Below are 26,929 nucleotides of genomic sequence, written 5' to 3'. Positions count from 1 at the left end.
CAGGCTCAACACCAGTACACTCTGTGCACACCGCTTGGAGAAGCCATTCAGTTTCCTCTTTCATGCTTCTTCGGTACTGCAGTACTTGTACTACACGTTATCTGTACTCGCTTACCCGGGACCCCTGAGTCTCAGGTGCTGAGGTCAGTGCAGACAGAGGCCGGTCTGTGTACCGCATCCCAGACTCTACACTAAGTGTACTCTGTGGACACCGCTGTGAAGTAGGTCATTCACAGTTTCTGTATCCCTGCTTCTTCAGTGCTGCAGTACTTGTCCTAAAGGTTATCAGTACTCACTCACCCTAGCTATGCCTGGTTCTAAGTTGCTGAGGTCAGTGCAGAGTCTGGCTGAGCTGTGCACTGCGTCCCAGGCTCTACACCAGCACACTCTGTGCACACCGCGGTGGAGCTGTCTATTCACAGTTTCTGCATTCCTGCTTCTTCAAGGCTGAGGTACTTGCACTACAGGTTAACTGTACTCACTTACCCCAGTACCCCTGGTACTCGGGTGCTGAGGTCAGTGCAGAGTATGGCTGAGCTATGCACTGCGTCTCTGGCTGTACACCAGTACACTCTGTGCACACTGCTGTTTCTGTATCTCTGCTTCTTCAGGGCTGCCGTACTTGTGCTACAGGTTATCTGTACTCAATCACCCCAGCTACCCCTGCTTCTGAGTGCTGAGGTCAGTGCAGACAGCGGCTGAGCTATGCACTGCGTCTCTGGCTGTACACCAGTACGCTCTGTGCACACCGCTTTGAAGCAGCCATTCACAGTTTCTGCATCCCTGCTTCTCCAGTGCAGCAGTACTTATACTACAGGCTATCTGTGCTCACTCACCCCAGTACCCCTGCTTCTCAGGTGCTGAGGTCAGTGCAGAGTACGGCTGAGCTATGCACTGCGTCCCAGGCTCTACACCAGCACACTCTGTGCACACCGCGGTGGAGCAGGCCATTCACAGTGTCTGCATCCCCGCTCCTTCAGTGCAGCAGTACGTGTACTACAGATTGTGCTCACTCACCCCAGTACCCCCGGTTCTAAGGTGCTGCGATCAGTGCAGAGTCTGGCTGAGTTGTGCACTGCGTCCCAGGCTCCACACATTAGTACACTCTGCACACCGAGGTGGAGCAGCCATTCACACTTTCTGCATTCCTGCTTCTTTAAGGCGGAGGTACTTGCACTACAGGTTAACTGTATTCACTCACCCCAGTACCCCTGGTACTCCGGTGCTGAGGACAGTGCAGAGTATGGCTGAGCTATGCACTGCGTCTCTGGCTGTACACCAGTACACTCTGTGCACACTGCTGTTTCTGTATCTCTGCTTCTTCAGGGCTGCCGTACTTGTGCTACAGGTTATCTGTACTCTCTCACCCCAGTACCCCTGGTTCTGAGTGCTGAGGTCAGTGCAGAGTACGGCTGAACTATGCACTGCATCCCAGGCTGTACACCAGTAAACTCTGCGCACACCGCGGTGGTGCTGTCTATTCACAGTTCCTGCATCCCTGCTTCTTCAGTGCTGCAGTACTTTTACTACAGGTTATCTGTGCACACTCACCCCAGTACCCCTGGTTCTAAGGTGCTGAGGTCAGTGGAGAGTCTGGCTGAGCTGTGCATTGCGTCCCAGGCTCCACACCAGTACACTCTGTGCACACCGCGGTGGAGCAGGCCATTCACAGTGTCTGCATCCCCGCGTCTTCAGTGCAGCAGTCTGTGTACTACAGATTGTCTGTGCTCACTCACCCCAGTACCCCCGGTTCTCAGGTGCTGAGGTCAGTGCAGACAGTGGCTGAGCTGTGCACTGTGTCCCAGGCTCTACACCAGTACAGTGCACATTGAGGTGGAGAAGCCATTCACTGTTTCTACACCTCTGCTTCTTCAGGGCTGCCGTACTTGTGCTACAGGTTATCTGTACTCTCTCACCCCAGTACCCCTGGTTCTGAGTGCTGAGGTCAGTGCAGAGTACGGCTGAACTATGCACTGCATCCCAGGCTGTACACCAGTAAACTCTGCGCACACCGCGGTGGTGCTGTCTATTCACAGTTCCTGCATCCCTGCTTCTTCAGTGCTGCAGTACTTTTACTACAGGTTATCTGTGCACACTCACCCCAGTACCCCTGGTTCTAAGGTGCTGAGGTCAGTGGAGAGTCTGGCTGAGCTGTGCATTGCGTCCCAGGCTCCACACCAGTACACTCTGTGCACACCGCGGTGGAGCAGGCCATTCACAGTGTCTGCATCCCCGCGTCTTCAGTGCAGCAGTCTGTGTACTACAGATTGTCTGTGCTCACTCACCCCAGTACCCCCGGTTCTCAGGTGCTGAGGTCAGTGCAGACAGTGGCTGAGCTGTGCACTGTGTCCCAGGCTCTACACCAGTACAGTGCACATTGAGGTGGAGAAGCCATTCACTGTTTCTACACCTCTGCTTCTTCAGGGCTGAGGTACTTGTGCTACAGATAGTCTGTGCGCACTCACCCCAGTACCCCTGGTTCTCCGGTGCTGCGGTCAGTGCAGAGTCTGGCTGGTCTCGCACATCCACTGCCTCCCAGGGTCTGGGCCACAGTAATCGGTGCAGAGTGTGGCACATTTACAGTTTATCCTTCCTTCATCGCTGCACTCGTTGCTGCCTAAAGTTTAGCTTCACCCCCATTGTCTTGTTCCTTCTCCAGTTGGAATAGTTCATCCCAGACTGCCAGACCAGGGCCCCCAGACGAGGTGCAAGCATTGCCATCTCAGTTCCAGTCCTTTAGGCCTCATCGGTGGGTGCAGCTTGCATACTTTGACACCGTGAACATGGAATGCATGCTTCAACATACCTGTATCACGAGGGAGTCTCCTGTAAGAAAATAAAGTGATTTAAGAGATGCATGAATTAGTCTCAGCCATTGGCAACCACTTGGGCTGCATGCCAGTCCACCCTTAGAGTAGTTACTAGTGGCTGAGATTAATTCAAGCATTCCACACATCATTTTGTTACTTGTGCACTTTAAAGCCACACTCTTACTCTCATGCGTACCCAGGTTCTGAGATGCTGTGGTCCGTGCATGAAGTGGTACAGCTAAACTAGGTTTTGGTTCACAGCTCTGGTTGTCCTCGCAAACAGTTGTAGTGCTGCTTTCACATGTCACTGACTCAAGGCGCTGCCATCAGGGCAGATCTAACTCACCTGCCCTTTATTCTCTGACCTGAGCCACTGTAGTCAGTGCAGACTGTGGTAGAGCCACATTTACTTATCTGTGGCACAGAAATGCTGGCATTCCTGCATGCTGTGGCAGAGTGGGACACAGCGACCCATACAGTTGAAGTGCCCCTTCCTAATCCGTGCAGACTATGATATAGCCTCAATCCTCCCCCACCCCCATTCTTGGATCTGCCATGTGCCCTGCAGGACTGTGGCAGTTTGCATTCTCCTGTCCCTGTAGTTGGTGCTGGTGGTGATTGTCTAGCTCTGCTCACCCATCCTCTACTTCCCTGCCTCAGAACTCCTGTAACCATTGCAGACTGTGGCAGAGCCAGTCTCAACTATTCCTGGCTCAGAGCTTCTCTATTCAGTGCAGATTGTGGGGGACCTGCATTGATTCTCTGGTCTTGGAGCTCCTGTAATCAGTACAGACTGTGGGAGACCAGCAATGATTCCCTGGACGTAGAGCTCCTGTAGTCAATACAGACTATGGGAGACCTGCAATGATTCCCTGGACGTAGAGCTCCTGTAGTCAATACAGACTATGGGAGACCTGCAATGATTCCCTGGACGTAGAGCTACTGTAGTCAATACAGACTATGGGAGACCTGCAATGATTCCCTGGACGTAGAGCTCCTTTAGTCAATACACACTGTGGGAGACCTGCAATGATTCCTTGGACTTAGAGCTCCAGTAGTCATTGCAGATTGTGGGAGACATGCATTGATTCCCTGGACTTAGAGCTCCTGTAGTGAGTGCAGATTGTGCGAGACCTGCATTGATTTCTTGGACTTAGAGCTCCTGTAGTGAGTGCAGATTGTGTGAGACCTGTATTAATTTCCTGGACTTGGAGCTCCTGTAGTCAGTACAGACTGTGGGAGACCTGCATTGATTCCCTGGATTTAGAGCTCCTGTAGTCAGTACAGACTGTGGGAGACCTGCAATGATTTCCTGGACTTAGAGCTCCTGTAGTCAGCACAGACTGTGGGAGACCTGCATTGATTCCCTGAACTTAGAGCTCCTGTAGTCAGTGCAGATTGTGCAAGACCTGCTTTGATTTCCTGGACTTATAGCTCCTGTAGTGAGTGCAGATTGTGTGAGACCTGCATTGATTTCCTTGACTTAGTAGTGCAGATTGTGTGAGACCTGCATTGATTTCCTGGACTTAGAGCTCCTGTAGTAAGTCCAGACTGTGGGAGACGTGCATTGATTCCCTGGACTTACAGCTCCTGTAGTGAGTGCAGATTGTGTGAGACCTGCATTGATTTCCTGGACTTAGAGCTCCTGTAGTGAGTGCAGATTGTGCGAGACCTGCATTGATTTCCTGGACTTAGAGCTCCTGTAGTCAGTGCAGATTGTAAGAGACCTACATTGATTCCCTGGACTTAGAGCTCCTTTAGTGAGTGCAGATTCTGTGAGACCTGCATTGATTTCCTGGACTTAGAGCTCCTGTAGTGAGTGCAGATTGTGCGAGACCTGCATTGATTTCCTGCACTTAGAGCTCCTGTAGTGAGTGCAGATTGTGCGAGACCTGCATTGATTTCCTGGATTTAGAGACCCTGTAGTGAGTGCAGATTGTGTGAGACCTGCATTGATACCCTCGACTTATAGCTCCAGTAGTCATTGCAGATTGTGTGAGACCTGCATTGATTTCCTGGACTTAGAGCTCCTGTAGTGAGTGTAGATTGTGCGAGACCTGCATTGATTTCCTGGACTTAGAGCTCCTGTATTGAGTGCAGATTGTGTGAGACCTGTATTAATTTCCTGGACTTGGAGCTCCTGTAGTCAGTACAGACTGTGGGAGACTTGCATTGATTCCCTGGACTTAAAGCTCCTGTAGTCAGTCTAGATTGTAAGAGACCTGCATTGATTTCCTGGACTTAGAGCTCCTGTAGTGAGTGCAGATTGTGCAAGACCTGCATTGATTTCCTTGACTTAGTAGTGCAGATTGTGTGAGACCTGCATTGATACCCTCGACTTATAGCTCCAGTAGTCATTGCAGATTGTGTGAGACCTGCATTGATTCCCTGGACTTAGAGCTCCTGTAGTGAGTGTAGATTGTGCGAGACCTGCATTGATTTCCTGGACTTAGAGCTCCTGTAGTGAGTGCAGATTGTGTGAGACCTGTATTAATTTCCTGGACTTGGAGCTCCTGTAGTCAGTACAGACTGTGGGAGACTTGCATTGATTCCCTGGACTTAAAGCTCCTGTAGTCAGTCTAGATTGTAAGAGACCTGCATTGATTTCCTGGACTTAGAGCTCATGTAGTGAGTGCAGATTGTGCAAGACCTGCATTGATTTCCTGGATTTAGAGACCCTGTAGTGAGTGCAGATTGTGTGAGACCTGCATTGATACCCTGGATTTATAGCTCCAGTAGTCATTGCAGATTGTGGGAGACATGCATTGATTCCCTGGACTTAGAGCTCCTGTAGTGAGTGCAGATTGTGCGAGACCTGCATTGATTTCTTGGACTTAGAGCTCCTGCAGTGAGTGCAGATTGTGTGAGACCTGTATTAATTTCCTGGACTTGGAGCTCCTGTAGTCAGTACAGACTGTGGGAGACCTGCATTGATTCCCTGGATTTAGAGCTCCTGTAGTCAGTACAGACTGTGGGAGACCTGCAATGATTTCCTGGACTTAGAGCTCCTGTAGTCAGTACAGACTGTGGGAGACCTGCATTGATTCCCTGAACTTAGAGCTCCTGTAGTCAGTGCAGATTGTGCAAGACCTGCTTTGATTTCCTGGACTTATAGCTCCTGTAGTGAGTGCAGATTGTGTGAGACCTGCATTGATTTCCTTGACTTAGTAGTGCAGATTGTGTGAGACCTGCATTGATTTCCTGGACTTAGAGCTCCTGTAGTAAGTCCAGACTGTGGGAGACGTGCATTGATTCCCTGGACTTACAGCTCCTGTAGTGAGTGCAGATTGTGTGAGACCTGCATTGATTTCCTGGACTTAGAGCTCCTGTAGTGAGTGCAGATTGTGCGAGACCTGCATTGATTTCCTGGACTTGGAGCTCCTGTAGTCAGTACAGACTGTGGGAGACTTGCATTGATTCCCTGGACTTAGAGCTCCTGTAGGCAGTCTAGATTGTAAGAGACCTGCATTGATTTCCTGGATTTAGAGCTCCTGTAGTCAGTGCAGATTGTAAGAGACCTACATTGATTCCCTGGACTTAGAGCTCCTTTAGTGAGTGCAGATTCTGTGAGACCTGCATTGATTTCCTGGACTTAGAGCTCCTGTAGTGAGTGCAGATTGTGCGAGACCTGCATTGATTTCCTGCACTTAGAGCTCCTGTAGTGAATGCAGATTGTGCGAGACCTGCATTGATTTCCTGGACTTAGAGCTCCTGTAGTGAGTGCAGATTGTGCGAGACCTGCATTGATTTCCTGGATTTAGAGACCCTGTAGTGAGTGCAGATTGTGTGAGACCTGCATTGATACCCTCGACTTATAGCTCCAGTAGTCATTGCAGATTGTGTGAGACCTGCATTGATTTCCTGGACTTAGAGCTCCTGTAGTGAGTGTAGATTGTGCGAGACCTGCATTGATTTCCTGGACTTAGAGCTCCTGTATTGAGTGCAGATTGTGTGAGACCTGTATTAATTTCCTGGACTTGGAGCTCCTGTAGTCAGTACAGACTGTGGGAGACTTGCATTGATTCCCTGGACTTAAAGCTCCTGTAGTCAGTCTAGATTGTAAGAGACCTGCATTGATTTCCTGGACTTAGAGCTCCTGTAGTGAGTGCAGATTGTGCGAGACCTGCATTGATTTCCTGGATTTAGAGACCCTGTAGTGAGTGCAGATTGTGTGAGACCTGCATTGATACCCTGGACTTATAGCTCCAGTAGTCATTGCAGATTGTGGGAGACATGCATTGATTCCCTGGACTTAGAGCTCCTGTAGTGAGTGCAGATTGTGCGAGACATGCATTGATTTCTTGGACTTAGAGCTCCTGTAGTGAGTGCAGATTGTGTGAGACCTGTATTAATTTCCTGGACTTGGAGCTCCTGTAGTCAGTACAGACTGTGGGAGACCTGCATTGATTCCCTGGATTTAGAGCTCCTGTAGTCAGTGCAGATTGTAAGAGACCTGTATTGATTCCCTGGACTTAGAGGTCCTGTAGTGAGTGCAGATTGTGTGAGACCTGCATTGATTTCTTGGACTTAGAGCTCCTGTAGTGAGTGCAGATTGTGTGAGACCTGCATTGATTTCCTGGACTTAGAGCTCCTGCAGTGAGTGCAGATTGTGCGAGACCTGCATTGATTTCCTGGACTTAGAGCTCCTTTAGTGAGTGCAGATTGTGTAAGACCTTTATTAATTTCCTGGACTTGGAGCTCCTGTAGGCAGTACAGACTGTGGGAGACTTGCATTGATTCCCTGGTCTTAGAGCTCCTGTAGGCAGTCTAGATTGTATGAGACCTGCATTGATTTCCTGGACTTAGAGCTCCTGTAGTCAGTGCAGATTGTAAGAGACCTACATTGATTTCCTGGACTTAGAGCTCCTGTAGTGAGTGCAGATTGTGTGAGACCTGTATTAATTTCCTGGACTTGGAGCTCCTGTAGTCAGTACAGACTGTGGGAGACTTGCTTTGATTTCCTGGACTTATAGCTCCTGTAGGCAGTCTAGATTGTGTGAGACCTGCATTGATTTCCTTGACTTAGTAGTGTAGATTGTGTGAGACCTGCATTGATTTCCTGGACTTAGAGCTCCTGTAGTAAGTCCAGACTGTGGGAGACGTGCATTGATTCCCTGGACTTACAGCTCCTGTAGTGAGTGCAGATTGTGTGAGACCTGCATTGATTTCCTGGACTTAGAGCTCCTGTAGTGAGTGCAGATTGTGCGAGACCTGCATTGATTTCCTGGACTTGGAGCTCCTGTAGTCAGTACAGACTGTGGGAGACTTGCATTGATTCCCTGGACTTAGAGCTCCTGTAGGCAGTCTAGATTGTAAGAGACCTGCATTGATTTCCTGGACTTAGAGCTCCTGTAGTCAGTGCAGATTGTAAGAGACCTACATTGATTCCCTGGACTTAGAGCTCCTTTAGTGAGTGCAGATTCTGTGAGACCTGCATTGATTTCCTGGACTTAGAGCTCCTGTAGTGAGTGCAGATTGTGCGAGACCTGCATTGATTTCCTGCACTTAGAGCTCCTGTAGTGAATGCAGATTGTGCGAGACCTGCATTGATTTCCTGGACTTAGAGCTCCTGTAGTGAGTGCAGATTGTGCGAGACCTGCATTGATTTCCTGGACTTAGAGCTCCTGTAGTGAGTGCAGATTGTGTGAGACCTGTATTAATTTCCTGGACTTGGAGCTCCTGTAGTCAGTACAGACTGTGGGAGACTTGCATTGATTCCCTGGACTTAGAGCTCCTGTAGTCAGTCTAGATTGTAAGAGACCTGCATTGATTTCCTGGACTTAGAGCTCCTGTAGTGAGTGCAGATTGTGCGAGACCTGCATTGATTTCCTGGACTTAGAGCGCCTGTAGTGAGTGCAGATTGTGGGAGACGTGCATTGATTCCCTGGACTTACAGCTCCTGTAGTGAGTGCAGATTGTGGGAGACCTGCATTGATACCCTGGACTTATAGCTCCAGTAGTCATTGCAGATTGTGGGAGACATGCATTGATTCCCTGGACTTAGAGCTCCTGTAGTGAGTGCAGATTGTGCGAGACCTGCATTGATTTCTTGGACTTAGAGCTCCCGTAGTCAGTGCAGATTGTGCGAGACCTGCATTGATTTCCTGGACTTAGAGCTCTTAGAGCAGACCATACTCATCCTTTTTTTTCTTCCGCAGGGGATGTCTTGACCATGGACGAGTATGGATACATGTATTTTCGAGACCGCACTGGGGACACGTTTCGATGGAAAGGCGAGAACGTTTCGACAACAGAGGTGGAGGGCACTCTGAGCCGCATTCTGAACATGGCTGATGTGGTGGTCTATGGCGTGGAAGTACCCGGTAACTAAATCATGTTCTGTTGTAGTCAGCAGGTCCTACTCGTCTGATTGCTCGCGGCGAGCCTTGTTCCTGGGGCCGCTGGTAGTAACGTGGCAGTATCTTTTTATTCATTGAAGGCTTCTTTGGGGGGGTGTATGGCAGGCAGGGGCTATTGGTCCTCAGCTGTGGTGGTTGAGGGCATTTGCTTCTGGTGTCCCGGGTCTGTCCTTCTATGGCTGTGGCCTAAGTACACACTTATCTGCACTTGACTCTAGGGGCAGCGATGGTGACCAGACCCAGGCATGTCAGGAGGTTCACGTGGGAGGCAAGCGCTCAGCAATAAATAGTAAACAGACACAATAAGGTGTTGTCTTGCTCAGTGCGAGTCTATTAAAGAAAAGAAAGTGCTTTCATCAGAGCGTTACTAAATACTACATGTTCCAAAGGTGGCACAGGGTAGTGTAACCCCGTGTGTGACCTGAAGATAGGCCTATGGTGTCTACTCCTGACCGCCCCACTCTGTCGCTTGCATGACTCAGGCACAGATATGGGGCATGACAAAGGCTAGGACCAACTGCGGATCACTAGTGATGGCCACAAAGGCTGGCCCCTGGGCCAGTTCAGTTGTTGTTTGGCCAGTAATTCTGTGCTGGCAACAGTTTCCCTCCATTCAGGCAGTCTCTTGGTTCATGCAGGAACAGCACTGAGTCATAGGCATGGACTGGTGCGATCATCTTCACAATCTGGAGCTTCTGTGCCGGGGCGGGAGAGCACAGACAGTGGTCTAAGCCACTTCAGTGACACAGCACCAACATTGTTCTCAGCAGGCTTGGGTGGTCATGGCTTCCATCCAACACAGGCAGGCGCTTGCCTTTGGCGTTTGCTGCCCTGGTGGCCGGTGCAGATGGACGTTTATGTTCAGCAGTTGCAGTCCTGGAGGCTGGTGCTCATCGTTGGCAGTTTGGCCCCCGGAGCCAGTGCAGTAGCTTTGCTTAGGTGGGCAGCTCAGGTTGCAGCAGCTCCGGCTGCCTCTCGTTTGATGGAGGGAACAGATAGCTGCACAGGGACAACTTGGCGAATACATTTTATGTGCAGCTGATTGTGGGACGTAGAATGTGAGACCAGGAAATCACGTAGACTTTGGGTCAGGACCAGCTTCGTTCTCTCTTGACAATCAGCTACTTCTAGTTGCCCCACACCAAGAACAGGCTGGACTTCTTCTCCAGGACCGTCTCTGTTCCTGCAGGGCTAGGCAATCTCCTTCCTTCTGTGAACCGGCAGGGAGGCAGGCTTCTAGGCACTGAAGCAGACCCTCATCTCCAACAAGTTGTAGACTTTAGTTGATGTTCTCTCACCTCTAGGAGAGGGGCAGAAAGGCAGAGACCTGTCCTGGTCACACCGACATCCTCAGATTTGAGGATCACTCCCTTCCTTGGTCATGAAGGTCTTGGAACTATAACCAAGCGGGGTGGTTTGGATCCTACTTGTATACACATTTTCTGGACGTGGAATGTGAATCCACAGTTTGAAGCTTCAGAACCGGTTTGGGGTGGTTTTCTCTCAAATGTAATTTCCAAGCTGCTCTCCAGACACTCTTTTTGCGATGTACCCTTTCACAGCAGCTAGGGGTGGGACTGGCTCCAAACTGGAGACACCAAAACATTCATACAATGAAGTGTGAGTTTCTGCACCTGGCTGCCGTCGCCTTGCTGACGCAGTAATCGGAACATGACAAAAGGGAAGGTCCTACCTAGAAACCTCCTTGACTTGAACAACAGGAACCTCAACCACAACCCTTGTCCCCAACATTTACCTCTCATGGGATTTCTAAAGACAGCTGTGCCTCCATTCTCCTCATTTCTGTGTCTGGGTCGCCGGCTGTAGCAATGCAGGTGTTCCATGTCAGCTGCATGGAGAAGCTCTCCTCACTCTTCATCATGGTTCTTGTTAAACCACAGTCATCCAGTGTGGATCCCTCTGGCCTCAGCACTCATCGCAGAGCACACGGAGTCCTACTGCCAGACGTGAACTGCACACTCAGTTCACATAGACACGCACTCAGCGGGCATGTGGTACATCAGCACAAGGTTCTGGGTTTCACATAACATACCAACTTTACATGAGATGGGTTAGTAGACTGCTCTCACGACACCGAGAAAAAGGCTGGAGTGCAATGTAGATTTAGAAAACAGGGTTCACTGATGTACCCGAGGCAGGGACCGCAGTCCATTGCCTAGTGTGAGACATGCTTGGTGCGTCCCTCCAGGTGATCCCTCCAGGTGACAGGACAGGTCCTGGGCCATGCATTGTCAGGAACCGGCCTAGGGTTCTGCTAGCGTGGCGCTAGGGTCAAAATACAAGTTTCACGTGCAGTTGGGCACCCTGGGCAGGGGTACATGCCCGCTTAGTGTGCAAGGCACATTCCCATCCAGGCACCAGCTTAATTCCTTTGGATATTTCACCCCTCTGATGTGGCCGGTTTCACCATTTCCCTCCCGTGTACAGAATGTCCCTGACCATTTAGCGATGGATGGGTGACAACTGACTGAAGCTCGGCTTCTTAAAGCCGGGGGTGGTGTGGTTGGTGCACAAGCAATGGGCTAGCATTGCCACACCTGGTCAGCAGATGTCGGAAAGGAGCCCATGACTGAGGACATGGGTTTCAGGCTGAATAAGAAGTGTGTTGTAGTGAAAATACATATAGAAAATGAAAGTCTTCGGTTTGTTTTGGATTAAAGTGTAAATGCCGTTGATCATAGAAAGGTTCTTTCCTCAGCATGTACTGAGGGATCACCATGTACTGAGTACAGACTGGACACTAGGATCACCATGTACTGAGTACAGACTGGATCATGTGCTCCCGGTGTCCAGTCTGTACTCAGTACATGGTGATCCCAGTGTCCAGTCTGTACTCTGTACATGGTGATCCCAATGTCCAGTCTGTACTCTGTACATGGTGATCCCAATGTCCAGTCTGTACTCAGTACATGGTGATCTGTACAGTCTGTACTCAGCACATGGTGATCCCGGTGTCCAGTCTGTACTCAGTACATGGTGATCCCAGTGTCCAGTCTGTACTCAGCACATGGTGATCCTAGTGTCCAGTCTGTACTCAGCACATGGTGATCCCGGTGTCCAGTCTGTGCTCAGTACATGGTGATCTGTCCAGTCTGTACTCAGTACATGGTGATCCTGGTGTCCAGTCTGTACTCAGTACATGGTAATCCCGGCGTCCAGTCTGTACTCAGTACATGGTAATCCCGGCGTCCAGTCTGTACTCAGTACATGGTGATCCCGGTGTCCAGTCTGTACTCAGTACATGGTGATCTGTCCAGTCTGTACTCAGTACATGGTGATCCCAATGTCCAGTCTGTACTCAGTACATGGTGATCTGTCCAGTCTGTACTCAGTACATGGTGATGCCAATGTCCAGTCTGTACTCTGTACATGGTGATGCCAATGTCCAGTCTGTACTCTGTACATGGTGATCCCAGTGTCCAGTCTGTACTCTGTACATGGTGATCCCAGTGTCCAGTCTGTACTCTGTACATGGTGATCCCAATGTCCAGTCTGTACTCAGTACATGGTGATCTGTCCAGTCTGTACTCAGTACATGGTGATCCCGGTGTCCAGTCTGTACTCAGTACATGGTAATCCCGGCGTCCAGTCTGTACTCAGCACATGGTGATCCCGGTGTCCAGTCTGTACTCAGTACATGGTGATCTGTCCAGTCTGTACTCAGTACATGGTGATCCCAATGTCCAGTCTGTACTCTGTACATGGTGATCCCAATGTCCAGTCTGTACTCAGTACATGGTGATCTGTCCAGTCTGTACTCAGTACATGGTGATCCCGGTGTCCAGTCTGTACTCAGTACATGGTAATCCCGGCGTCCAGTCTGTACTCAGTACATGGTGATCCCAATGTCCAGTCTGTACTCAGTACATGGTGATCTGTCCAGTCTGTACTCAGTACATGGTGATCCCAATGTCCAGTCTGTACTCTGTACATGGTGATCTGTCCAGTCTGTACTCAGTACATGGTGATCCCAATGTCCAGTCTGTACTCTGTACATGGTGATGCCAATGTCCAGTCTGTACTCTGTACATGGTGATCCCAGTGTCCAGTCTGTACTCTGTACATGGTGATCCCAGTGTCCAGTCTGTACTCTGTACATGGTGATCCTAGTGTCCAGTCTGTTCTTAGTACATGGTGATCCTGGTGTCCAGTCTGTACTCTGTACTCAGTACATGGTGATCCTAGTGTCCAGTCTGTACTCAGTACATGGTGATCCTGGTGTCCAGTCTGTACTCTGTACTCAGTACATGGTGATCCTAGTGTCCAGTCTGTACTCAGCACATGGTGATCCTGGTGTCCAGTCTGTACTCTGTACTCAGTACATGGTGATCCTAGTGTCCAGTCTGTACTCAGCACATGGTGATCTCGGTGTCCAGTCTGTACTCAGCACATGGTGATCCTAGTGTCCAGTCTGTACTCAGTACATGGTGATCTGTCCAGTCTGTACTCAGTACATGGTGATCCCGGTGTCCAGTCTGTACTCAGTACATGGTGATCCCGGTGTCCAGTCTGTACTCAGTACATGGTGATCCTAGTGTCCAGTCTGTACTCATCACATGGTGATCCCAGGGTCAAGTCTGTACTCAGTACATGGTGATCCCTCAGTACATGGTGATCCCGGTGTCCAGTCTGTACTCAGCACATGGTGATCCCGGTGTCCAGTCTGTACTCAGCACATGGTGATCCCAGTGTCAAGTCTGTACTCAGTACATGGTGATCCCTCAGTACATGGTGATCCCGGTGTCCAGTCTGTACTCAGCACATGGTGATCCCGGTGTCCAGTCTGTGCTCAGTACATGGTGATCTGTCCAGTCTGTACTCAGTACATGGTGATCCCGGTGTCCAGTCTGTACTCAGTACATGGTGATCCCGGTGTCCAGTCTGTACTCTGTACATGGTGATGCTAATGTCCAGTCTGTACTCTGTACATGGTGATCCCAGTGTCCAGTCTGTACTCTGTACATGGTGATCCCAGTGTCCAGTCTGTACTCTGTACATGGTGATCCCAATGTCCAGTCTGTACTCAGTACATGGTGATCTGTCCAGTCTGTACTCAGCACATGGTGATCCCGGTGTCCAGTCTGTACTCAGCACATGGTGATCCCAGTGTCCAGTCTGTACTCAGCACATGGTGATCCCGGTGTCCAGTCTGTGCTCAGTACATGGTGATCTGTCCGTCCAGTCTGTACTCAGTACATGGTGATCCCGGTGTCCAGTCTGTACTCAGTACATGGTTATCCCAGTGTCCAGTCTGTACTCAGTACATGGTGATCCCTCAGTACATGGTGATCCTAGTGTCCAGTCTGTTCTTAGTACATGGTGATCCTGGTGTCCAGTCTGTACTCTGTACTCTGTACTCAGTACATGGTGATCCTAGTGTCCAGTCTGTACTCAGTACATGGTGATCCTGGTGTCCAGTCTGTACTCTGTACTCAGTACATGGTGATCCTGGTGTCCAGTCTGTACTCAGTACATGGTGATCCTGGTGTCCAGTCTGTACTCTGTACTCAGTACATGGTGATCCTGGTGTCCAGTCTGTACTCTGTACTCAGTACATGGTGATCCCGGTGTCCAGTCTGTACTCAGTACATGGTTATCCCAGTGTCCAGTCTGTACTCAGTACATGGTGATCCCTCAGTACATGGTGATCCTAGTGTCCAGTCTGTTCTTAGTACATGGTGATCCTGGTGTCCAGTCTGTACTCTGTACTCAGTACATGGTGATCCTAGTGTCCAGTCTGTACTCAGTACATGGTGATCCTGGTGTCCAGTCTGTACTCTGTACTCAGTACATGGTGATCCTAGTGTCCAGTCTGTACTCAGTACATGGTGATCCTGGTGTCCAGTCTGTACTCTGTACTCAGTACATGGTGATCCTGGTGTCCAGTCTGTACTCTGTACTCAGTACATGGTGATCCTAGTGTCCAGTCTGTACTCAGTACATGGTGATCCTGGTGTCCAGTCTGTACTCTGTACTCAGTACATGGTGATCCCGGTGTCCAGTCTGTACTCAGTACATGGTTATCCCAGTGTCCAGTCTGTACTCAGTACATGGTGATCCCTCAGTACATGGTGATCCTAGTGTCCAGTCTGTTCTTAGTACATGGTGATCCTGGTGTCCAGTCTGTACTCTGTACTCAGTACATGGTGATCCTAGTGTCCAGTCTGTACTCAGTACATGGTGATCCTGGTGTCCAGTCTGTACTCTGTACTCAGTACATGGTGATCCTAGTGTCCAGTCTGTACTCAGTACATGGTGATCCTGGTGTCCAGTCTGTACTCAGTACATGGTGATCCTGGTGTCCAGTCTGTACTCTGTACTCAGTACATGGTGATCCCGGTGTCCAGTCTGTACTCAGTACATGGTTATCCCAGTGTCCAGTCTGTACTCAGTACATGGTGATCCCTCAGTACATGGTGATCCTAGTGTCCAGTCTGTTCTTAGTACATGGTGATCCTGGTGTCCAGTCTGTACTCTGTACTCAGTACATGGTGATCCTAGTGTCCAGTCTGTACTCAGTACATGGTGATCCTGGTGTCCAGTCTGTACTCTGTACTCAGTACATGGTGATCCTAGTGTCCAGTCTGTACTCAGTACATGGTGATCCTGGTGTCCAGTCTGTACTCTGTACTCAGTACATGGTGATCCTAGTGTCCAGTCTGTACTCAGCACATGGTGATCTCGGTGTCCAGTCTGTACTCAGCACATGGTGATCCTAGTGTCCAGTCTGTACTCAGCACATGGTGATCCTAGTGTCCAGTCTGTACTCAGCACATGGTGATCCCGGTGTCCAGTCTGTGCTCAGTACATGGTGATCCTGGTGTCCAGTCTGTACTCAGCACATGGTGATCCCGGTGTCCAGTCTGTACTCAGCACATGGTGATCCCGGTGTCCAGTCTGTACTCTGTACATGGTGATGCCAATGTCCAGTCTGTACTCTGTACATGGTGATGCCAATGTCCAGTCTGTACTCTGTACATGGTGATCCCAGTGTCCAGTCTGTACTCTGTACATGGTGATCCCAATGTCCAGTCTGTACTCTGTACATGGTGATCCCAATGTCCAGTCTGTACTCTGTACATGGTGATCCCAATGTCCAGTCTGTACTCAGTACATGGTGATCTGTCCAGTCTGTACTCAGCACATGGTGATCCCGGTGTCCAGTCTGTACTCAGTACATAATGATCCCAGTGTCCAGTCTGTACTCAGCACATGGTGATCCTAGTGTCCAGTCTGTACTCCGCACATGGTGATCCCGGTGTCCAGTCTGTGCTCAGTACATGGTGATCTGTCCAGTCTGTACTCAGTACATGGTGATCCCGGTGTCCAGTCTGTACTCAGTACATGGTGATCCCGGCGTCCAGTCTGTACTCAGCACATGGTGATCCCGGTGTCCAGTCTGTACTCAGCACATGGTGATCCCGGTGTCCAGTCTGTACTCAGTACATGGTGATCTGTCCAGTCTGTACTCAGTACATGGTGATCCTAGTGTCCAGTCTGTACTCAGCACATGGTGATCCTAGTGTCCAGTCTGTACTCAGCACATGGTGATCCCAATGTCCAGTCTGTACTCTGTACATGGTGATCCCAATGTCCAGTCTGTACTCAGTACATGATGATCTGTCCAGTCTGTACTCAGTACATGGTGATCCCGGTGTCCAGTCTGTACTCTGTACATGGTGATCCCGGTGTCCAGTCTGTACTCAGTACATGGTGATCCTAGTGTTCAGTCTGTACTCATCACATGGTGATCCCAGGGTCAAGTCTGTACTCAGTACATGGTGATCCCAATGTCCAGTCTGTACTCATCACATGGTGATCCCAGGGTCAAGTCTGTACTCATCACATGGTGATCCCAATGTCCAGTTTGTACTCAGTACATGATGATCTGTCCAGTCTGTACTCAGTACATGGTGATCCCGGTGTCCAGTCTGTACTCTGTACATGGTGATCCCGGTGTCCAGTCTGTACTCTGTACATGGTGATCCCGGTGTCCAGTCTGTACTCAATACATGGTGATCCTAGTGTCCAGTCTGTACTCATCACATGGTGATCCCAGGGTCAAGTCTGTACTCAGTACATGGTGATCCCAATGTCCAGTCTGTACTCATCACATGGTGATCCCAGGGTCAAGTCTGTACTCAGTACATGGTGATCCGTCAGTACATGGTGATCCCTGTGTCCAGTCTGTACTCAGTACATGGTAATCCCGGAGTCCAGTCTGTACTCTGTACATGGTGATCCCAATGTCCAGCCTGTACTCAGTACATGGTGATCTGTCCAGTCTGTACTCAGTACATGGTGATCCCTGTGTCCAGTCTGTACTCAGTACATGGTAATTCCGGCGTCCAGTCTGTACTCTGTACATGGTGATCCCAATGTCCAGCCTGTACTCAGTACATGGTGATCTGTCCAGTCTGTACTCAGTACATGGTGATCCCTATGTCCAGTTTGTACTCTGTACATGGTGATCCCGGTGTCCAGTCTGTACTCAGTACATGGTGATCCCGGTGTCCAGTCTGTACTCAGTACATGGTGATCCCGCTGTCCAGTCTGTACTCTGTACATGGTGATCCCGGTGTCCAGTCTGTATTCAGTACATGGTGATCTGTCCAGTCTGTACTCAGTACATGGTGATCTGTCCAGTCTGTACTCAGTACATGGTGATCCCTGTGTCCAGTTTGTACTCTGTACATGGTGATCCCGGTGTCCAGTCTGTACTCAGTACATGGTGATCCCGGTGTCCAGTCTGTACTCTGTACATGGTGATCCCGGTGTCCAGTCTGTACTCAGTACATGGTGATCTGTCCAGTCTGTACTCAGTACATGGTGATCTGTCCAGTCTGTACTCAGTACATGGTGATGCCGGTGTCCAGTCTGTACTCAGTACATGGTGATGCCGGTGTCCAGTCTGTACTCAGCACATGGTGATCCCGGCGTCCAGTCTGTACTCAGTACATGGTGATCCCTCAGTACATGGTGATCCCGGCGTCCAGTCTGTACTCGCACTCACCTCTACGGTGCATTACTAGAGGCACCGGCTGCAGTAGGTAGAGAAAGTAGCCTGATCCTTCTTGCGGTTTCTTTGCTGCGACCAAGCGCTACAGATAAAACGGACTATACGGGAGAAATGTTTATCGCATGCAGTGCGGTGTGTCACAGTCTCTGCGTTCTTTGAAGTTTTCGGTCCTGGGAAAGCTTGTGCCTCCTCCCAGTTACCCACAATGCACCAGAATAGGCTCCACCTACACCTCAGTTTGTTTTATTCTGCCATCAGGTTCAACCCCTTTTGGAGCTTTGGGACAGTCTAACTAGAACCAACACAAATGTAAACTCCAGTAACCAGAATTGCCTTTCTACAGCTTTCTCCTGGAGACGGCTCGAATTCGGCCTGTCCCCGAGCGCATCTCTCCGCTTCACGTCATATGAGAATATCTGTGAAGGGGACTTGGAAAACACGTCCGTCCACTTCTGCCCAGAATGTATCCACAAGTTCCTGTGATATTGCCATCTTCTGGTTTGCAACATGTGCGTCTCCAGAAACCACAAGGAAGCAAGCTCCTTGGACTCCAAGGCCTTCAAAATCAAACAGCAACAAATACAGGCAGCATCGGTGGGCTCACTACAGGATGCAGCCTGTGCTCGTGTTTGAACCTGAGAACATCGAAGGAAGCGACTCGGGTGGGGGGTGGAGGGGGGAAGAAGTCCAGTTTAGCATCCCAGCATTCCCGCCAGAGCAAAGGTCCTGATTTGGATCTTGGAGGAGGGGACTACTCCGACGCAGACGTGACAGATATCCGGTCCGCTTTATTGCGATCCCATTTTGTCCTATGGTGCTCATCGTACGGCATACGGCATACCAGTCATGTTTGTGACAGAGTATTCCATCCGCCAAGATCTAAATCAGGCCCAAAGTCCTCATAAATCTCAGAAGAGGAGGAAAAACTGTCTTCAGGGGTAGCAGTCAAGCATGTACTTAGGACACAGAGTGCTGGTGATCCAGGCACTTCACTTGCCTTCCAAGGATCAGCTCTCTGGGATCCACCCACAACTGAGTACTGAACCAACAACAAGCACCACTCCAGAGAGAGACCGGCTTCAAGCCCCAATATTATCCAAAGAGGTCTCGAAAGTCTTCTCAGGCCACTGTCCCTGAGCCTGCTCGGCACCAAGAGCCTGCTTCAGCTCTGGAGAAGATTTGAGCCACATGCCCTGAGCCTCAAGGTCGAGAGACTCCTCTTCATCCCTGAGGTGTTTTTGGCATCACCCGCAAAATCTTTATTGAAGCATATTTCAGCGCCAGCCTTGACACCAACTGACACAACACCGGTCATTGAGCTTCTAGAACAGCCTGAGATCAGGTGAAAGAAAATGTACGTTCATCCTCAGTCCGCAAGATCTTAGCTTACCACATGAGCCAGACACAATGCCTCAGAAGAACAGGAGTCTGACTTCTGAAAAGCCCGTCTCGGGAATTGCACTAGTTCCTGATACCAAAGTAGGAACCAGCAGGAAGAAAGCGCTCCTGTTCCTTGGGTTCTGGCTGTCCCGCCCCGCCACCGCAGTGACCACAGCTTCCACCCACCCCACCTCACTCCACACTTACTGACCCAGACCCAGAGGATCACAGGAGCCCTGCCATGATACAGTAGAGCCTCAAGAGGATGGCAGCGTTGAGCTCCACCCAGTGAAGGCTGCATCTCCAGATGACGCCACAGCCACGACGATGGAGTCCGGAGGGCAGCAGACACCGGAAGATGAAACTGCACCTAATAGAGGAGGGGGTTTCCTCATGCAGACCATAGCCACTTCCCACGCTGAAAGGTATGATGGTGCAAATCTTCAAGGAGTTGCCAAGGCTGGATTGGTTACACTAAGAATTGATAAAAGAGGGCTTTTGCACAGGCAACTGGAAACTGGAAATGGTGAAACTGATAAACAAATTGGCACGAGAGATGCAGCTCGGAAGCATGGGGCAGGTGGTGTAGCAACACAGTGGCGCATAGCCATTTTTGGAACGTATTCTCACTGAGTATGGGGAGGAGATGGAGCAACTTGTAATGTTCCTCTTCCTCTCTGAGGTATATCATAGATGTGGCAGTTCATCAGTGAGGGGACATTTATCTCGCTTGCCAGCATTTGTTGCATTTTAAATGCAGGGGATCCTGTTTCCAGGGAGAGAAGAACAAGTGTCATCCTCCGAAGACATGCTTGGCTGCGGGTGTCCGGTGTACCTCCTGAGGTGCAGTAACTCATCATCGCTACTTCCTTTGATGGTAAACAATTGTTTGGACTGGAAGTTCACACAACACCTGCCGGGGAAAGACATGGATCATTACTTCCACAGTGGGAGGAAATAGCATCAGACAAGTGGGTTCTGTCCATTGTACAGCAAGGATCTCACACCACCAATAATCCCACTTCACTGCCCCATTGTCAGCTGGGAACATCTGAGCCTTTTGCTAGACGAGGTGCAAGTATTTCTCTTCAAAGGTGTCTGTGCCTTAGCACCAAAGCGGTCAAGGGGTGTACTCCCAAGAACCTATCCTAGGGCTCAGGCCGTTAAACCTTTACAGACTGGTTGAAAACTTCAATATGACCACCCTGCAGGACATCATTCCGCTGCTCTACACAGATTCTCAAGTGGCCGCCCTCGACCTCAGGGACGCCTACTTCTGCATCATCACTACCTCAGCTTGTTGTAAGTGGACAACTCTACTAGCTCCAGGTTCCACCTTTCAGGTTCACAACATCCCCAAGGTGTTTAGCAAATGCACATTGTTAGTCTGCACCTGTCTATCCACGTCTGGACATTTGGCTGCTGAAGAACAGGGGTTATCAGCAATACCTCACACACACTCAAACAGCAGGGTGGCACACCATCTAAGTTCCACAATCAGTGCCAAAGAATTGCATCTGTGTCCACGACAAATCCAGCCCTCCCACCTTCGGAGCACTACTAAATCCAGTTACAGGTGACGCCTACAGCAGCCAATAGAGAGTGCTGCTTTCCACCAGCTACGTTAGGTTTATCAGATGTCAGGTCCATCAAAAGTAAGAAAGATCTTGAAATTCTTCGGGCGGATGGCCCTGTGTATTGCAATAGTTGTACATGCTCATCTGTACATGCATCCTTTACAGGAGCGCTTGGCCAGGCAAGGTCACAAGCGATGGGTCACTGGAAGACCTAGCGTTGTTGAAGCTCAGAGTTGGGCACAGCATCAAATGGTGGAACTGCACGAACTTGTTTCTTGGCAGACACTTTTCAGAGCCTCAGCTGCATGTGACAACCACATACACGTCTGGGGCGTATTTTCGACATCTTGAAGGTTCAAGCCACCTAGATGCAGAAATAGAAAATGCCTATCAATTTCTTGGAACTGATGGAAATCCAGTTGGTACCAAAAGCATTTTACAAGGTCCTGGTGAGAATAGACATGACTGCAAAGTACTATATTCAGAAACAAGGAGGCACTCGCTCTTCTCTGATGTCAGTGTTGGCACAATCTGTACGACACTACCCCAGTGACCACCAGATCTTAGTGTCAGCGGAACATCTGCTAGGGGTGGACACCAACTTTGTGGGCTGACTGAGCAGGGTGCATCAACAAGTACATGAATCAGAGAAGAACCCCCAAGTATTTCAAACAAACATCAAAGAGTGGGGATGCCCATTGTCAATTTGTCACCTCTGCAGAAAATGCAAAATGCCCAAGATTCACCTTCACCCACAGTCCATCGCACATGCATTATGTATGAATTTATCGGTATTTACTTAGGCTTTATCTCCACTCCCTCTGTTCCCGTATGTAGTGAGGAAGTTGAGACAAACATCCATGATACTCATTCTCATCTCTCCAACATGGGCATCCATGGTGCACAGCACTGCAGGAAATATCTGTCCTTTCGAGATGTCACCCTCACAAGCAGACCTCCTAGCACACAACATCATCATGGTTGATTCAGACATGTAGAACCCAAGGTAAACTAATCTTGCAGTTGGGACCCCAGGTCTTGGTGTTTTGTTGCTTGCACCTGCCCGCATCAGGTGCAGCCAACCATCCCTGTCCGGCGAGGCAGTCCCCTCGCGGGGTTTTGGCAACTCATCCCCTGGCAACGTGGCTCTGAGGCTTTCATCAGTTGCAGACTGTGCTCTAAAGGGGGCTGCTGGATCAAACAGCACTCCATCATTAAAAGTTTAAGTACATGTAGCACCGCTGTCAACTGAAATAAACCCAGTGGCGTCATCGACACCGCCATCAACTGGAGTCACACAGCCTGACCCAGTATCCAACGGCTGTTCAATCCAGCCTGCCACGCTGAGTCCATCAGTGCCCAGTTGAACCCTCTCCAAACAAGTATGTCCACTTCACCGCAGGGACAGGCTGAAATGAGCACTGGATGGAAGTCCAAAGGTCGAGGTGGCATCTTAAATAGGGGAAATATACTGTGGCTAGTAACAGCCATTAACGCACTGCAGAGTCTAAAATCATCCGACTTGCTATCCGTAGAATTTGATGACGTTAGCAAGTTTCCAAGCATTGAAGCAAGAAAAGCTACATGGGAATCTCTGGATATTGCTATGAGGGTCCTGAAGGAACAAGTGCAACTCAGGCTCTGGTGGCTAAAGGTGTTGCCCCACCACAGCCCGGCCTACCCCGAGTCACTAGTAGACAGGTGCCACACAAAGGTAAAGTACAAAGGTAACCGTGTAGGGCCAAACTAAGGCAGTGAAGACAGTGGTGAGCAAAATAGGACCACGTAAAACTAGCATGAATACATAACTGTCATCTAATTAGTAAAACTGGCCATAAGGAAACATCGATGGCAGATTTAAAAAAAAGAAAGAAAAAAAAAAAGTTAATAACACCAAAATTGCGGCGCAAGCCTGTATAACAGGACGGGCGTCAAAACAAATAAATGTCAAATACAAAGGCCGATCAGGGAATGTAAATATCAGGACTAGTTTAGTGCTGAAAAGCATTGGACGATAAAGATAGTATTACCGCCAAGTTTGCCTCACGTCAATCCACCCGTCAATGGAATCAGAAGTGCTCGAATAATAAAATTAAACGCAGCGCGTATGTAATCCAGCAAAAGGAAATTGCTGAACATAACTGCGTGTGTCAACATTTGTAAAGGCCCAAGTTGTACTTAGTGCAGTGAATAAAAACTGGAGCAAGTGCTGGTCGTTAGGCAAAAGGATGTGTTCTTACCCAAAATTGGATCATAAAACCGTGCCAGAGGCGTCGGTAAGCCGAATAAACGCCATTCACTCATCTTATACGTAAATACAAATATGTAAATCTCAAGCTAAGTGATACAGTAACAGTAAGTTGTCACAAATTGCACAGTTTTCATATGTTGTGAGCACAATAGACTTGCTGTGTCACAGTGCAAGGAAAAAAACTTACAAATGTGGATTATACCACCATATAGATCATATACGTAGAGAGTGGGATAGGTGTATTGTAGAAAAGTGTGCGGGTCCTTGTCAATGTTAATGCCCTCCTCCACCGCTCTGAGTCTAATAACCCAACTGCTTTCCAAACGTCTTAGCACGAGAGTCCTGTTGCCACCTCTGGGTAGTGGATTCACCACATCAATACCATGTGCGTTAATGCCTAAGACTTCCCGCTGTCCATGGTTTGAATTGTAATGCACCGCAAAGGGGTAGTTGACATTATTGTTACTAATGGCTCTGATGTGTTCTTGTAGTCTCTCCTTAAGTGGTCGAATGGTGCTTCCCACGTAAATGAAATTGCAGATACAGATCAAACAGTAAACGACAAATTTAGTATTACAGTTAATAAACTTGTCTATCCTGTAAATGACCGGCGTGTTGTATTGAAAATTCACCATTTTATCTTTAATGTAACAGCACATGTTGCAATGTCCACATGTAAATGAGCCCTGCGGTGGTGTAGGTAACCAGGTGTCTTTCGGGTCTGGTGGAAGAAAACTGTGACAGAGGTGCTTGCGTAGGGCAGGTCCCCCGCTGTAAGTGATGCTGGGTTTAGAAGGGAGACTCTTCTTAAGATGCCCATCTGCTAGCAAGAAAGGCCAGTGTCTCTGGAAAATTTTGTATATGTGCGAGCTCAGTGCATTGTAAGGAGTGATAAGGGAGAGGGGTCTAAATGACTTTTTCTTGGTGGATGTAACCAAAAGATCAGATCTTTTGACACAGTTAATTATATTGTTAGTTTGGAGCAGAATATTGTGGGGGTAGTCCCTACGTGTAAAACGTGCATTCATTTGTTTCAATTCTTCCAGAAAAACAGTGTCCTCACTGCAGTTCCTCCTAATCCTAGTAAGTTCCCCAAATGGTATTGCATTGATTTGTGAGATGGGATGCGAACTCTTGGCATGTAAGATGGAGTTGCATGCTGTTGGTTTCCTATATAACTTGGAGTAGATTTTGTCCCCCTTGATGTATAAGGTGAGATCAATGAAGTTGACTTGAGACATACTGTGTTCCCCGGAAATAGTTATGTTGAAAGTATTTGTGTTAAGATGATGTAAAAAGCGCCCAAGTAAGTCAAGGCTCCCCGACCAGAACAAAAGGATGTCATCAATATATCTACCCCAATATAGAATGTGTTGGGTCAAATCTGGTGAGCACTCCCTCCATATGTGTGACAGTTCGTAATAGCCCATGTATAGGTTGGCAAACGATGGGGAACATTTCGCCCCCATTGCAACCCCTTGGATTTTTCTGAACCATGTTCCGTTATGGACAAAAATATTGTTGTCCAAAACCAATTTAATTAGGTCAATGAGCATGTTAGAGTGTTCCAAAAAAGAAGCATCACAAGTATCTAAGACATGTTGAATGGCAACCAGGCCGACGTCTCTCGTGTGCACGTGTAGAGTGAGGTGACGTCCAGAGTAACTAAAAAATGTCCCTCAGTCCACTCAAAGTCACTTAATTTGCTGAGAAGGTCTTTGGTGTCCCTTATGTATGACGGAAGGTTGATAACAAAGGGTTGTAGGAATAGGTCAATGTACCCCCGTCACTGCTGTGATTGAGTAACTTGTCCGCCAAGATCTCTCAGGCCCAAAGTAACTGTTGCTTTCATAAAACCCAATTTGGAAAATGCTATTTCAAAGTGCAGTGTTGCTAGATGGACAGTGAAATATATCCATGTATGCTGCGCTAAAGCCAAGGGCACTTTATACGCAGCGCCTAGAACCCACTCTACACACAAAAAGGGAGTCACAATGGTTTTCCCAGCTGACATCCCGCTGGCATACGTCTGCAAAGCTGCAATACGGCCCACACCACACACTTTGATGAAACATTACTGTGTGGACATCCGTGCCTGGCAAGAAGATCAAGCCAGACAGTACTCAAAACATTACTTCAAAGCTCTCCCTCAGCTGCTTACAGGCCACACTTGTAGGAGAAGTGAACTGCTGTGTAGTCCCTGCAGAGCACATGATCTTCAGCAGCACACATTACAAACAGTAAATGTTGCTTACCTCGTAACTATCTGAGGCATGCGTGGCTGGAGATTAACGTGCTGTACGTACTCCTGCCATCTAGTGTGTGGGGTGTGTGCTGGTTGTTTTTATTCAAAGAAGTCTTCTAGAGCAGTGGTTCCCAACCTTTTGACTTCTGTGGACCCCCACTTTATCAGTACTGAAACCTGGGGACCCCCACTGAATCATTATTGAAATATGGGGACCCCCCCAATGAGTCATTACTGAAAGCTGGGGCCATAATCTGTTAACATTATTACATTTTCAAAGCGGCCGCGGACCCCCTGAGGAGGCTTCTCAGTCCCCGGACCACAGGTTGGGAACCCCTGTTCTAGAGTCTCGAGGTACAGGGACTCCACCTATTGCTGTTAATGGTCATGGGCATCAGCTCCATTATCAGATTGTTTTCTTTCCATCGCCTGATTGGGACATGTGTTATCAGGGTCTGGATCTCGTCAGGCCTTCTCGGTTCCTCTGCTTTTTGTCAGTATTATCATAGTGTTTACCTTTCTCACATCGACTTGACGCACATGTACTCATCTGATTCAATGACTGAGAAGACTTCTATACCCTGGTAGGAGCCTTATCCTTCGTGGCCTTTCCTACTTTCTCCAAGCAGCCATTGAAGCCAAAGCCTTTGCATCGAAGCCTCGTTCAGCATTGATAATGCATACAACAGCTCCAAAACACTCCACGTCGAGACCTGCTCTTCTGCCGGCTCCATTGAACCCGTTCTTCAGCAACTGCAAGAAGGACCTGGCACCCATCAGCATTAAAAACATGATCAACCACGACACTGCATGGATCCTGTCCCACCCACCGCCACCACCCAAGGATGGCTCCAAGACCGAGCTCAGCTTTGAGGAAGCCCTTGACCTGCTGTCACAGTCAAACAGCGGACGGAGACATGTCAAGGCAGCCAGTCCACCACCACTGCCTGGTCCTCCTTCCCTCTCTCCTCCTCCTCTTCTTCCTCACTCACCTTCCCTTTCCAACCCTCTACCTGCTGAGCCCCTCCCTCACTCTCCACGTGAGACATCACACTCAGGATTTCTGGAGCATAGACCAGGGTACCCAGAGGAGCCTTACGACCTGCAACCAGAGGGTAATCTCTGGGATAACTAAAATGTAGATCCTCCGGGTGACACAGACCCTGAACTCTATCCTTCCCACCCTTCTCCACCAGATGATACTATGTCATATCTTTCCACAGTCTCTCTCCATAAGGCAGAACTGCATAAAGATGCCTTATAGGAG

General features: G+C 49.1%; 1 protein-coding gene across 2 annotated transcripts in view; it reads left to right on the top strand.

Moving 5' to 3' along the window:
- The window catches only part of SLC27A4 (solute carrier family 27 member 4), a 216,662-nt gene that overhangs the window by 168,420 nt on the left and 21,313 nt on the right, over positions 1–26,929 (top strand). For both annotated transcript variants that reach the window (XM_069236970.1, XM_069236971.1), the window contains exon 11: positions 8,969–9,133. In XM_069236970.1, coding sequence (XP_069093071.1) covers positions 8,969–9,133 — 165 coding nt within the window. The remainder of the gene's footprint in view (positions 1–8,968; positions 9,134–26,929) is intronic.

Source organism: Pleurodeles waltl, chromosome 6, assembly GCF_031143425.1.
Source record: "Pleurodeles waltl isolate 20211129_DDA chromosome 6, aPleWal1.hap1.20221129, whole genome shotgun sequence".
In the NCBI taxonomy this organism is placed as follows: domain Eukaryota; kingdom Metazoa; phylum Chordata; class Amphibia; order Caudata; family Salamandridae; genus Pleurodeles; species Pleurodeles waltl.
This window is presented reverse-complemented; position numbering and strand designations above follow the sequence as displayed.